Raw genomic sequence first — 15443 nt, 5'->3', positions numbered from 1 at the left:
TCTCCTTGGGGTGGAGAAACATAACAGGGAACAGTGCTGAATGCACGATACAAAACCAATCCTGCTGCTATCTATCCGTCCAGTACAATATTGTTTAGGTCAACCATAAGAGAAAAAAAAAGAAAAACAAAAAGAAAAATGTTTCAAGCTTTGCTCCCTAACTCCTTCAGTCTTCCCATAGCCTATCTGCCCTCAGCCTGGGAGACAATTTCCACAGTTACCAGCAGCTGGTGGATTTTTCTTCCTGTCGTAGAAGGAAGTAGAGTAGAACAAGCTTGCCAGCAGCAATCAGGCACAAGAACAAAGTTAAATCCCACCTCTGGTGACCTCTAAACTGCTGGCCAAAACCGAGGTTTCCAGGAGGCATAGTGTAAAGAAAATGAAAAACACTGAGGAAACTAGTTTGCTGTGTGACTTTTCACTGAACTGTGAAAAACAAGACAGACGATAACATATTTGTAGATATCTCAAGGCATGCAAATACAGATAAGAACTTCAGAGTTCATATGGTTAAAGCAGTGGACACAGAATACCTTGCAGTTTAAGCCACAAAAATTGGGTTTTTTTTTTACCCAAGAAGTAGAAATACACTCAGAAAAAAATCATCCTGCAACCAAATAAGTTTTCCAATTTTGTTCTAAAAGCAACTCTCCCGTGGCAGACCTAAGAAGGGCTTTTATAGCTAGCTACTTTTGTAGAAGGGTCTTTCATCTCTTTAGAGGACTAGTTAGCCCATAAAAGATTTTTAGCTGGACTTCTATCCTGAATTATAAAGCCCCTATTCTCTCAGGACAAGTGAGAACACTCAGCACAAGTTAAAAAGATGTCTCATTATGTGTTAGTCCCTAAGGATTATCAAAGTTCTTACTCAAGAACTAAACATGAAGAATATGAAGAAGTAAATTCAGAAGGTAGTTCCTATCAAAAACATCACTGAAACATTTTTGGTTTTCCTTCCCCTCTTTCTCCACTCCCCTCAAAGAACACACTTGCCCCAGGAAAGTCAGAGGCACAAAATGCCAGATCTACAGATTGACAGAAAGTACCCTTTATATATACTTGTGCTTATCTTTAACTAAGCACTTCAGAGAGGGTGAGGAACCTTGCCAGCATCCCTTCTACTTGGATGTTTCTAGGGAGACCAGTGATGCCACTAAAAATAATCTTTAAAAAGTAATTAAAAGGCCTCCAAATGCTTCTGAGTAGAGAAATAAAAGACTAACCTACATTCCAACAATTCCCATAATGGAAAGAGAATTCTGGCTTGCTACATTCACAGCATAGTCTCAATCAAGTTGTTAATTTAGAGGCAAAAGAAAGCAGTCACATGCTCTAAGCTGTAAAAGGCTGTTAGAAAGCTGCTATTGCAGCAGGAAGCATCGTGTAATATGCACACAGAAGAGATGCCCAAGTTTTGTTTTTTAAAATAGCATAAAGAAATTAAAAGGTTTCTTTTTTAAACGGCTTAATTTTTTTTTCTAGTTATAACTGCTGCTTCTCTTGCTACTTTACAATATCCAAGTATGAACTCGTAGAATTCAGCATGCTGTTAAATGTGACTTTTACCAAAGACAATTATGCTCCACGAAAAGTCAATCTAGCACTATTAGCTTCACTCAATCTTACAGGACCATTAGAAACAGCTATGAGTTCACAGGCACATTAAGAGCTCTCAAATACATACAGTCAAAGCGCTCTGAAGAGCTGCAAAAGTTCGAAGTAAACTAAATTAATCACTTCATCAGTTATGACCCTTCATTGCCTGAAATAATCCTCTCCCGGGCATTAACACTATACACATTCATTGTTTGGTCCTGGATTTGATTTCTTCTCCTGTTTCTTATGAATGGGATTACTTCATCAGGCATCTAAACTAGACAACAATAACTGGGAAACTAATTTTAATTAGTGTACTACCAGACCTATTGTGTTTAAACAGCTCTTTTAGAGATGTCAGTTCCTGAAAAATTATCACTGCTTTGAGTCAAGATTATGGTGTCTTTGCATAGTTTTCCCCACTCTTAACTCTACATGCCCACCTAAGAGAAGAGTATGCTGCTGCTTACTGACCCTTCTACTTCAGGTTTATCATATTTATTACCTGCAAGTCCTAATATTCAGTTTTTACCTTCCTTCCAAAGAAGAAAATAAAAAGCTGGGCTTACTATCCCTTCTGAAAGTAGCCAGAATTCTTTCCTATTGTATGTCATATTTATGGCCTTCCAACCAGATTTTAAGAAGGGATGGGTGTTACATCCAAACTTACATGAATAATATTAATCAGAGACAAGCTGAAATGCAGCAATAGATACAGCGTCCAGCTGTTAAGACGGGACCTACTATGTTTTCCTTGCCTTACTGTGTTTGACAAGCTATATATTCATTTAGCACTCTAAGCAGAACATGTTACAATAAATTTAAGTCTTCTTATACTGTTGACAGTAGTTAATTATTACCAAGTAATAATTAACCCGACTCTGAGTATTTTTGGCTGCACAGTAAACAGCATCTGCCATGAAGCTTTCAATCACAGGATTTGCATTATCAGGTAGGAAAAAATAATTACACTCAGTAGTAATTACACACAGTAGCACAGCCTTCCATGATAAGGTAATTAATTCAGTTTATATACAACAATGATCAAGAATCTCAAGCAATTTCACAATGTTCAAGAACATTACAAGATTTTACATATGTTATTGGAAATATATTTAAAAGACTATTTATCATTATTTCATCTGTTTGCAAGAGACCTGAAAATACTGTAGACCACTGAAATCACCCAGAAGTAAAATGTTTTCCTTTCGTAACTCTAAAGAAATGTTGAAATTCTGAAAAAAGCAGCTTTCAGGTTTGTTGTTAGGAGACTGATTATAATTTGAGAAAAATATTACTGACATTCAAGCAACATTCATCTTAGTCAAGATGACTCTAGAAGAAAGGAATTTACAACAATTGCTTTATCCAACACATAATCAAGTCTCAATTAAAACTCAATTGACTGAATTCATTGAAGTGCAAAATGCTTTTTTCACATCGGCACTAGCAAAACAAGAATTTTGACTTGGTACATGCTTGTTTTTAAACCAAATACTAGGTTTTAAGGTGTGACACTATTGTTTGGTACAAGAGTTTTCAACCACAAACTTAAGTTCCAAATTGAATGTTTCAAAGTAGTTACAGAAACAATCTAATTGTATGTGTTCTGTAGAGTCATGCAGTAAAGTGTTTCAAAGCAGAGATTTAGCCTTTTTTTGGCATGCAGATAATGCAACAGAAAAACAAAACAAAACAAAAAACCCCAACAACCCAGGAAAAAGCAGTGAAGAGATCAGACACGGACAGGACCTATAACTAGAACACTCTCAGAAATGAGATATTCAGGGAGATGTCAGGGAAAACATGTTTGTCAGTGGCTGAAGGGTGACTGGTATTTTGTTAGGGAAACAGCTTGACTCCATCACATTGAGATAGTCATCTGATTAAATTGCTGAAAAGCACTTGAGCCGTGTAGATTAGCAAATCTTCTAGTCAAATTCCTTCCTCTCAGGCTACAATCAGAGCTTCAAGAAGAAGAAATGGCTCATATATTGCTTTTCTCCAGAGGAAGGAATTCCGCTCAATTCTTAGCAGCAGGTTGCTTAACATCATTCTTTGGGATCTATTTGCCATGAAAGGTATTCTGATTGAACAAACCTTTCACCTAGGCAAGTGCGGCTCTCAGTTAAGGGGATGGAATGGAGCTGTCAAAGCATTTTAGTGCATAAAGTTATCTGAAAGTGTGTGGTATAAGACTTCACTTTACTTGTAACATGACTACAGATGGGTATGGGTACAGACACCTAATCCAGAGAAACCTCTACTACTGTAAACCGAGGTTGCTGTCACTACTCTGTGGCTAGTAGAATAGCAGAAATAAGTAGTCCCTGATACACTTTTAGTATCTAGGTTAGAAAGAAATCAAAAGCCCAGGCAAAACTCAAACTATTTGATTAGATGGTTCAAAACAAGAAAATACCTGGCCTCGAAAGTAATTTGCCCAATGTAACATCATTTAAAAGTTAGCATATACTTTAGCTAAGCAAAGAGCTACTCAGAACACAAATACACTAGCCAGACAGAACACAACTGCAGTTAAAACTCATGAATTGCTTCTCCGCCCTCAAGCTGGCTTAACAGCAGTACCTATTTCCCAGTAAATTATGGGATGGGAAGCAGACAGATTGGACCAGGTCCTGCAGCCTTCTGAACACAATACAGCCGTGGGGTAGTAGAGGAAGAGGAAGAAAAGTGCCATTAAAGCATGTAGAAATCTAAACAGTGTAGCAGAACAAGGAGCGAAGACAGTAGTTGGGCCACAAGCTCTAGTCTATACACACTCTTCTACCTTATCACTTTCAGCAAATTTACACTACAATGGCCAGCCAGATGTTCCCCAGCAGTTGTGAAAAATGTGCAGTTGTGGTAAGAGGAGAGACCTAACAATGCCTCTAGTAGTAGCAAGAATTGCAGCACAGCACTGGCCCACATTTACACCACAAACTACATGTCAGCACACATGAGCATTCATGGTGGATACATGAAAACCCACTCCTGCGAATTCTTCTGCATATATCCCTGAAGCTTTCAGCACACACTGAACTGGGATTGCAAAAGGAATTCCGTGTACTGCTGTATCTCTGTAGTCATCTTTGCAACATCTCAGACCTGCAGTCAGATTCTTGAGGACTAATGACTGTGCATTCCAGATAGGCTGTAGTAACAAATAACTCCTGAATGCATTCAACAGTCTGCCCTATGGAGAAAGGGATGCAAACCCTTCACAGATATTATTGCTGTCAACTAATACTTCATTTCACACCTGGCACCTACTACGTATTTATCAGCTATTACCAGCAGCTACAATGAAAGACTGTTAATAGGTGGTTTTGCCATTGGTCTCTGATACACTTGCTCCTTTCAGAGCACCATGATACTGCACCTGCTAACTGGAAGAACTACCCTCATAATGGTCCCCCTGTGTTCTCCCATTTAATGGGATACAGGTGGCCTGAAGTATTCTAAGTAAGAGTTGAAGTATTAACCTCCTTCAATATCCAAGACTGAATTCTTAACCCAGAGAGAGGATAGTGTGCACATATTTCCTCGTTGAGAGGATGTAGAAGGTTACCCTAAGAATTGGTGGCTTAAAAATAACAATTATCATGGTTTAATCCCAGCCAGCTTTCTGCATCTGCTCAGACAGCAATAGTATTAGAAAACAGTTGAGAATAGCAGCATTTTCAAAGCATATCTTTATCCATTTTTCATAAACCAGTCACAGACTAGTCCACAAGAAAACAGGAGAGCCTTGCTCTGAAGCCTTAAAGCCTCAAATAATGGCATGACCTATCAGCTAAGGATTTCTTCTTTGTATGTATGGCATATTAAAGTAGAAAGCAGAAAAAAATATTGTATCACATTGTATTGTGTTATAAGGAACCTAGAGATGACCAAGTCAATTGGAATTTCATGCTATTGCATCTGAAACCCAAACCAGCAACCAAGAAATTATTTCAGGCACCTATCCGTTTAGGAAACCTTCCACATACTTCCTCTGCACAGTAGACAAGTGTATTTTGGGGACAAACTACCTGGAGTTTTTGAGTAAAATGAGAGACTGGTATGCTTAACCACAGATGGGTTTTGTTAGAAGTTATAGCTCAGGTACTGCAATATATCCTTCATGCTTTTAAGTCAGATATAGCAGCTAAAGGTTCTACAGAGATGGTTTTTCATTTATGGCTTTAATGCAACTGATCTCATTTTAAACCCAGGCTCCAGACACTCCACTAGATCCATCAGAACAAACTCAAGCTCTTACAGGCGCTAGTAACATCCAGTACAATTTTAGGCACTAAAGTAAGAGTTTCTAATGGTAAGCATAATAAGTTGCAGGAAAAAAAGTTGCCTGGCATGCTGTAGATTTGCAAAGTCTTGGAGGACAACAAGCTGCACAAACATGTTAGGAGCAAGTTAACTCTAGCTAACCATTTCCTGGAGAAGGGAAGTGTACTGCACAGTCTCTTGGATTCTGTTCCAATTCTACAGATTTATATAAAGAAACTTGAAATTAACATACTGATAATTAAAAAGAACTCTATACATGTGTACTTCAACTACACTAAACCAATTAGGAATTTCCCACAAAACCGAGAGCCCTTTAAGAACTCAACATGTGTGTGAATCCTTGACTCCTCCCTAAGGTGACAGAATTTTCTGTTGATGCTTTCTTCACAAAAAAGTCAAAGGCCATTTGTGGTGAAACATGCAATTTCAGATGAAAATAACTCAATGAAACAGCATAACATTCTAGCTCCCCTTAATGTAAGAAATTCAAAACTTGTTTTGGTGTTGCCAAAGTCTTCCATCTTAAATCGGACTGAAGGAAAATGCAAGAAACTTAATCTGACTGAAACCAAAACAAATCAAGGTGAAAAAACAGTTAAACTCCTCTTAGCAGATACTTAGAGACTTATCATGAGAGCTTCAGGGAGCAGATATATAGTTTTTACTACTAGGAACAAATAATTCCATTTTTCCAATTTGTTCTTTTAACTGGAGTTCTAAACGAGTAACTCAGCCTTAAAAATGAATCTTCTAACTCCTACTTTATAGCAGGACAACAGGATTAGACACAATCTCTTTTGGTCCCACACATCTATCTTATTATCCTATTAGGTAATTACAGGTACAAGTATTCAGCAGATGTGTGGGCTCACAGGATAAGGCATCTCCTTTTTGATACCAAAGCATTTTAAACAAATTTAAACAGAGCATGCTTTCCAGAAAAAGGACAATGTACTTTTTACCTTCATTAAACCTATGAAAAGCCTGCCAAATCCTGAAATGCCCTAGTACCAAAATTAATTTTTGCTGCTCTTAATTGGATCCTCACAACTTTATTTTCCCCTCCGTGTGTTGCTGATTCTGATCACAGAATCAGAAAAATGAATTCATAGCATCACCAACCTTTGTTGTCTGCAGCTATAAATCCAAGAATGTTTTCATGCCTTAGCATAACTGTTTGATAAATTTCTGCTTCTCGAAACCATGAGCGTTCCTCTCTTGAGGAGAAGATCTTCACAGCAACTTCTTCTCCTCTCCACTTCCCTCGCCAGACTTCTCCAAAGCGACCCTTTCCAATGCTTTCTTGAAGTACTATAGTTCTTGCAATTGTTCTTTGCACGAGTAAGGGCAAACCTAAAAAGAAGATTCAACATTAACCTTAAGTATCACTCTAATAAAATAAGCACTTATCCCAAATACTAAATATGAGATCCTACTCTATTAAGGTATTTCTCTTAGAATGCACATACTCCCAAGGTTTTAACAGCTTGTTGTGAACTGCTAACATGCACATAGGTGGTAAGATTCTGCCTTCAGCCTTAAAGGGGAGTAAAACAAGTGCTCAAAGACATTACGCTACAAACTACCTCTACAGTTGTTAAAGAACATGACACACACTTCCGTTCGGTTCATAATGGTGATGCTTCTTGGCACTCAAAGTTATTTAAATGGAAAAAAGAAACAACCATAAAGCAATCAGGATGAGGACTGAGGGGTTTTTTTAGCTTGTTTGTTTTGAGACTTGTTTTTTTCTTCCTGTACTTCATTTTTGGAAAAAGGATCTGCCCATAAGTCTCCTGACAAAGCAGTTTAAGAGCACTTTTGCTACTGATTAATTTACTTGACTTATCACTAGATACGACTCTGCCTATTCCTAAGTTAGGGTTAAACCACATTTATCAGCCACACTGACTGCTGAAAACTCAGTCATGCCCAAATAGGCCAGTAGCCTATTAGTAATTCCTAGTCACTGTAAAATTGGAAAACATCCTTTTAACACAAGCTTCTTGCTTTGCAGGCCATTCTTGGGCACCTTGCTGCAATTATACTTGAGAAAAATGTTTACACCCATGAAGCTTTTATAGCTTTGGAACATCTACAAGCTCTCAACACAGAGCTTCCCTTAACATGCTTCAGTAACTTTATACAAGAAGCTCTGCCACCCCTCAAGTATGGCAGGTTTTTGTTTATTTTAAATCTTTCCTGTTGTAACTGCAAGGCTTGTCACTGGAATCTGCACTGCAGGATGAATGCATCAGTCAGGTTATCTGCTTACAGTAAGCTCTTTTGGTATAGGATTATTTCACTTAAACCAAACACTTTACAAAGTAATCTAGTACTCCATAATCGCTGTTCCAATAGCCATCAGAACACCTGTATTTCCTTATGTTATAGAATATAAATCCCAACTAATAGCTCAAATAACTAATTCTCATCCATCTCTGGACATTCTTTGCTAAAAACAGCACTAGAAGGACATCTAATCTGGTCAACTGCACTGCCATGCTTGTATCTCAGTCTGAGGAGTGCAAATTAAAACACTGAAGTGTTCAGCGGAGTTGCTCAAGACTTCTAGACTTACAGGAGTTTTCTGCATCATCTGTGCTGACAACATCCCTACATAAAGAAAGGAAGGAGAAAAAATGCACACTGTGCCAGTGATTTAATCATTGTCAGGTGCTGCAATAATTTCTACTGAGAAAGTTAGAACTTTTGCTGTTAATAGCTGTTCTCAGGTTCATTGTGCTGCATGCTCAGACTGTAATGGCTCTTCTCTGAAGCCTAACTTACATTCTTTACGGACAGACTTTTGAAATGCAGAGAAGGCCAGACTAGAACCACTACAGGATCAAACTCAACCCTGAAAATGTAAAATTTGACTTTGTTGGCCAGAGAAAGCTTCTTCCTTAGAACTCATGCACTGCTTGCAAAATCCACTGGCAAATAGCAAATACAAGCTGATTTTGTGTACCTGAAATGGGTGTTATTTTTTTCCTACAGCTGTATATGAAAACTGTACATTTTCAGTTTCAGAGGCACTGCTCTCAACTTGCTGTACCACTTATAGACATCCATCCTTGTTTAAAAGAGATGTCCAAGAATATCAGATAACCTCTAAACAAAGACTGAGCTCTAAACCTTCCAGGCACAAAGCATTTCAATTTCACACTACAAACCCCCAATCATCACATTAACATGTCACAACAGGATAAAAACCTACTGTGATCTTATTGGGTCCTATACTACTTTTTACATTTACAAGATTCATCTTGCTTCTGTTTCTGGCAACTGACCTTTCTCTTACTACTGCTGCTGAACAAAACCAGAAGATTGGAATTCATATTTATCTTGCATCCACAAGAATTCATTACAGACTTTCTGTTGCAACTGAGCAGTTTCCTCTTTTTGCTACAAAGGAAACACAGACCTGTACTGCCAGGACCTTGGAGCAACTGCTGTACTGTAAACCAGACTGCCTGAGAAGTAGCTCACAAGAGATAGCTACATCCTCAGCCTGACATACACATTGGGCACAACTGTACTTCAGGCTCTTGGAGTAAGAACATTTCTTTAATTGTGCATGAAGAAAGATGATAATCAATTTGCTAATCAGGAGAAAATTCAAGCCCATGTTAAATTCAATAGCAGCTCATATTGTATTCAGTCATGGTCATCCAATGTATTCCATAAACCTTCATAATCATCTTCATATATCAAAGTATTCTCAAGCCTTTTGAGATTCTAAAAGAGCTATTTTTCTTTTCCATATCTTAACCATGCTCTGGTTAGTTTAGACTAATGATGCCCAATAAGAAGTTTGTAATTGATTTGGATAATACAGGAATTAATGAATTAAGTTCTAAAGCACTAAAGGTAGCCAATGAAAGCAGCTGCTAGAATTTCGGTCTTGTTCATAGTCTTGCTCATAAGTCTTTTCCCAGAAGACTTCCCTTGAAGAGTAATAAAAAAAACATTCCATGAACTGTGAAAAATCTCATTCCCTTCAAGCTTCTATGAACTGCAAAAAAGTTTTAAAGGATCTTTACATTCACTTCAATTGACTCGACTTTGTATTGATTTTTGTGACCCTTTGCATTTCAAAATAGTTTTAGTTCCTGCTTGAAGTCACCTACCAATAACATCCAAAGCTTCTCCCCCGTTTTAGGTAGTCCTTCCTATTTCCTCGCAACTAAGTTACTTCGTCATTTGTGAGTTAGAGAGGAACAGATGGGCAGCCCAATCTGTCTACAATATGCAGTTGATATTTAGAGATTTGCATCATGATCTGAAAATCATTCTCAGCTCCAAGAGACTTTGAAATCCTTCTCTTAGAAACTGTAGCTTCGGCAGAAGGATCTATTTTAGATGTTTCATCAGTTCCTCTCATGAAGCCTCTACTTGTTCCATGACGAACAAGACCTGAAACAACAGGGCAATGCTAACAGAAGCCAAGACTGAATAATTAATAGCAGCATCATTGAAGCAAATGAATCCTAACTCCCTTTTGATCTGAATAGGAAGTTCATTTTTAGAGTTTTGATCATTTCTCTCTTTTATACACTTCTTGTCAGAGAATACCAAATTAACAAAATTGGTAGAATCCTTTTTATTTGACTATGAGCTGTTGCGGTCCCTCAGCACAAATTTAAGAGCTAAACATATCCCTTGGGTCACCAGACAAAGTGATTCCTTAACTGTACCTCTTAGGTCTGGATTATTTTGCCTGTTCTGTACATTTCCCTTGTGATTCTTGCAACCTCTCATTCCAAGAGCATCCCTTTAACACACTTCAGTTTCTGACAGGGTTCAGCACTGTTTTAACCAGCAGCTCTGACTTTTCTCCTTTCAGTGACCCTGCTCTCCACCCCCAGTTTATTCCATAAATGCACAGTATTCCAATTTTAAATGCGATTTACAAAAGTTTGGATTAAAATACAGATTTCGATGAGATTCAATTGCTGCAGGCATACTTCAGGACACAAGGAAATTATCAGCTCAAGTGCTAAGATGCTGTGAATTTATATAGTCATTGACTGACTACTTTTTGAGATAAAGTGACACAAGTCATTGCAAAAATATACAAAGCCAACAGTACAGAAAACATGTACCTGAAACACCTTCTATTCTGCTGTCACAGTAAAAGTATAGAACACTAAATAGGGCCAATACTTGTCTTATAAACAGATCAACAACATGGAACTCACTGCAGCTGAAGTTAACAGAACCCTTTTAAGCAAACATCCAGACTTTTTTACTGGAAACATGGCTGTCTTTCAAGCATAAAACTAAATTAGGGAAGAGCCTTCCTTAAGAGTAAGTCAATTTTGCTGGCTTTCTCCCTCATGCATTCACCAGTAGCCAATGCTCAAATACTGTAGTAGGTCAGGGGCTCTAGAAGTCTAGACCAGCTTGAGTGCCCTGAATTCAGCTGTGAAAGCTAAGTGATTCCCTGGCATGCTGCTTTTACTTAAAGTGTCATTTGCAAATAGGCAAGGGAAGAGTCAGTAGTTTCTAACCACTTGCTCCAGAGGAAGAATCCTAAGTTTCTTCTACCTGGGATTCTCTGCTCTTCAAGAGCTTATTTTGAAGGAGTCCTTCCAGAGTTTTCAAAGATAAAGAAAGGCTCAGAAGCAACAGGGGGAAGAAGGAAAATGAAAGAATATTCCTGGTTAAGAAATAGAAAGACCAATTAATAGTTAACTAAGCCTGAATTTTAATTAGAATTTCTTAGCTTTCTTTAGGAAAAGTCTGTATCTGCAGACATTAAGTAGAGAGTATTATGCTCTTAATAGTGTAACAATTATATATCAAATCTTTCTGCATTCCAAGAAAAGCAATTCTCTGACTCCTTCACATTCTTTAAGTCTCTTACTTCTGTATACACCTCCTAGAAAGAACATAACTGGAGGAGTAAGTCCAACATTTGCATTTATCAAGCTCCAGCCCCATATATTTGAATTTCTATTAATCACTTCTCTTGACTTTGTTATTGCTGTTAGTAAATGAGAAAACTGAGATAAACACAAATTACTAAAACTCCAGTTCCAACCAGAGGGCAACTTACTCTCTCATGATCAGATCTTATTTGGAGAGAGAAAAGCTTTCTCAGCTGAAACATAACTGCCTACACATCTGGTGCAACGTCACCTTCTTTAGCGAGGGTATGACTAAAGATGACTTTTTTTGACCTATGTTCAGCAAGTTACATTGATTTTACTTGACAGAGCAATGGACAGTTACTACCCTTGGGAAAGAAACACAGCCTAGATGCTTGGGTTTTGTTGTTTTAATTTTTTCAGTTCTGGGAAATTAAAGGATTCAGCAGTTGAGAATCAAATACCAGTATTTCTTTGCAGAAATTATTCTGAAAGGGCATGGATGCTTCAACATGTATGTTTGCAAGCAGTAGGAATAATTTTCAGTATTATTTAAATTTTTTATATAGTAGAAGGCTGGGAAAAGGTTGCAGTACACAATTTGAGGTCTCTCTCCTTAACACAGATCAGAGATTAATTAATTTATGCAATGATTTAACTGACACATCATCCCTTATTAACACCTATTAAACCATATTTCTATGACACAGACCACCACAATCCTACAAGCAACTGCACTAGGATTACACTAGCAGAGCCTACATGCACTGAACTGTATCATCTTCCCAGAGCAACAGCTGTTCAAGCCAGAGCTAAGACAAAAAAAACATGAAATGAAAGGATAGAAATTCTTCAGACATGGTCTGCATACTGCATCCATTCTTTACACACAGAAATTGCTATTTGCAACTGAAAACATTTCTTCTGTAAGGAAAGAACTGGTTAAAATATTAACTCAGAATTCAGAATATTCTTATACCAACAGCATCATATATAAATGAATTTTCAATTTAAAGCTAAAAAAAGCCCCTCACAATTAGCTCAAAACCACAGAAGATGGTAGTTTAGATGTGCTGTGCAGAACAAAAAGGTAAATAACTGAGCCTTAGAGGAAACAAAATATTTACAATAGGTGACTGTGATGTTCCTGCATTATATAACATATATATATATATGACTGCTGTAAGAATGATAAGGAACAGTAACAACAACTCGATGCTACTTTTGTTTCACTTTTTTCCCATATATTGAATCTTCACTGAGACCAAATGAATCTACATGGAAGTTGCTTTTCTAGCAATTTCTCCAGTTAATTAAAAGTTAAAGTATGTTTTGCAATATTTTTTTTTAAAAAAAAGAGAGAGATGACTTAAAAAGCTCTTAAACACAGAGTTATTATTCCTAGAAGTGTGACATTACCTGACCCAGAGCCTGAAGTTGTCATATCATAAATTAGATCCTTTAAGGTAGTTCCTTCTGATATAAAGGGACGATCCAATGAAGGGTCTTCTTCACTTGGCACACGATGATGAATTACAGTACGATTATGACAAAGATATAGAATCAACATCAGTGAAATGCACACAAAGCAGACAGGGCCAGCAATGACAGCAGCCAGTTCCACAGGTCCTAGACTAGAAGCTGGTTTTCCTGGAGTAGGGCCTGACAGCAAAAATAAAAGAAAAATGGTGAAACTATTTATTTCCTTTTAGGCAACTAAATTTATAGTATCCTGCAGTGATATTCAAATTATTACAATGTATTTGCTAAAATTTTGTCACGGTAACTTTTTGAAGAACCAAAGCAAGTATTACCAAGGACAAAAGCAACCATGTGTTTACTCACATTTCCCATTTAACTTGGATAGAAGTCTTCAAAGCCAACCCTAACATTCCCATACAGAAGATTACATTTCTTGTTCTAATATAATGAAACTGTATTTGCAGAATCTAAGGTGTACTTTAGGCCTTCAAGTATACCTACAACTTCAAAACTGAAGCTTTCACTCTTACAGAATTTTCTGTTTAAAAAATAAATAAATAAAGATAAAGAAGTCAAAACCCCCTTACCTAGTGTTGGAATTGGAAGTTCTATTCTATTGCAGAGATGTCTGTCACAGCAATGAGGCACAGTAATGACTCCATCCCTGAAGGAGGGGGCACAAACAAATGGCCTGTCTCGGGGAATCAGATCATTTTCTGCTATACACATACTATTGTGTATTACTTTGTCTGCAGTTCGTGTTACTGAGGCAAAACACAGTCCATCTGTCACGCAGGTAAAGTTGTCTTTTGTACATAGATGGCAGTAACACTCCAACTCTGTATTGAGAAAAAACATTAATGTTAGGATTGGTACATCTTCTGAGTTGAGAAACAACTTGAATGGCTAAAGAAATACAAACTCAAAATGCTAGGAGACCTATAATCTTTTTGGTTCCATAAACCCAGAACCGTAACACTAAACAACAACCCTACAAGACTCTTCAGTAGGAGGAAAAAAATTAAAAGATGAGCAGAAGAAAGTAAAATTTAAAGCTGACGTCATCTCTCCTTACACAATGATGCATTAGCAGAGAAAGGCTGCAATCCTGAATGTTCGTCCCGGTAAAGAAGTTCCATACAGTTCCTCACACTAAAGTTCTAGACTTCTAAACAACATCATATCCTCTACAGCAGGCAATTCTGCTATTTACAAACCAAATACAAACAATGCCTTTTTTTCCACAATAACCACAGGTACAGCTTGAGTAACTGACAAAGAGGATGCTGCTGGTTACCCAAGATTAATACTTTATGCATTACTTGATGGTTTCCATTTTGCACCCAAAGGGCATATGACAGCTTAAACCTCATTAAAAAACAAACCCTGAATGACCTGAGAACATACCCTTCTGCAGAAAAGAAGCAGAATGTTATTTATGATGCTGCGGGAAAACACTGTCTTATGTTGCTCAAGTTTGTGATTTACTAAACCTATCAATTGCAGTAGTAAAATGCATTACTTGATGGTTTCCATTTTGCACCCAAAGGGCATATGACAGCTTAAACCTCATTAAAAAACAAACCCTGAATGACCTGAGAACATACCCTTCTGCAGAAAAGAAGCAGAATGTTATTTATGATGCTGCGGGAAAACACTGTCTTATGTTGCTCAAGTTTGTGATTTACTAAACCTATCAATTGCAGTAGTAAAGGAGGGGGCATGGGAAGCAGGTAGGAATGACAGACTAATCATCTCCAAGACGATCAGGTTTCATACTTCACATTGCAGAAGTTCTTGGAGAAGGAAGACTACTACTTCTAATTTCTTTCTCCATTCCTTCCTGCATTTACAGGACCAAAGCCAGGCAGGAAACAGTTCAGTAGCAAAAATGAATGTATCAGTAGACTCTGATTCCACTTGTTCATTGGTGGAGAGCAAAAGCTAGCCTAGAACTTGTGTACATGTGTACAGAAAGACTAAAAGACAAATTTAGACAAATTGAAAATCTTAAACATTTATGCCCAAAACACAAAAACATGCTGAGCCATTAAAACAAACAAACAAACAAAGTCACACCAAAAGCATGCAGATTAATAGGTGGCAAAGGAAAAAAATTCCCCAAACCTGAAATGTGGGCTGCCTCAGATTTTACACCCCTCACTACTACTGGATATCATGGATTTAAATAAATGG

The 15443-nt window shown here is 37.5% G+C and overlaps 1 protein-coding gene across 1 annotated transcript in view; it reads right to left on the bottom strand.

Moving 5' to 3' along the window:
- TGFBR1 (transforming growth factor, beta receptor 1) overlaps positions 1-14536 on the bottom strand; it is a gene marked incomplete at its 5' end in the record, with an annotated part of 24868 nt that extends 10332 nt beyond the window's left edge. The window contains 4 exons of the mRNA XM_009072505.1: positions 7012-7242; positions 13185-13427; positions 13835-14084; positions 14502-14536. Of these exons, the coding sequence (XP_009070753.1) occupies positions 7012-7242; positions 13185-13427; positions 13835-14084; positions 14502-14536 (759 nt within the window). The remainder of the gene's footprint in view (positions 1-7011; positions 7243-13184; positions 13428-13834; positions 14085-14501) is intronic.
- Between the last annotated feature and the right edge of the window lie 907 nt (positions 14537-15443).

Source organism: Acanthisitta chloris, unplaced genomic scaffold (genome assembly GCF_000695815.1).
Source record: "Acanthisitta chloris isolate BGI_N310 unplaced genomic scaffold, ASM69581v1 scaffold3254, whole genome shotgun sequence".
Lineage (NCBI taxonomy): Eukaryota > Metazoa > Chordata > Aves > Passeriformes > Acanthisittidae > Acanthisitta > Acanthisitta chloris.
This window is presented reverse-complemented; position numbering and strand designations above follow the sequence as displayed.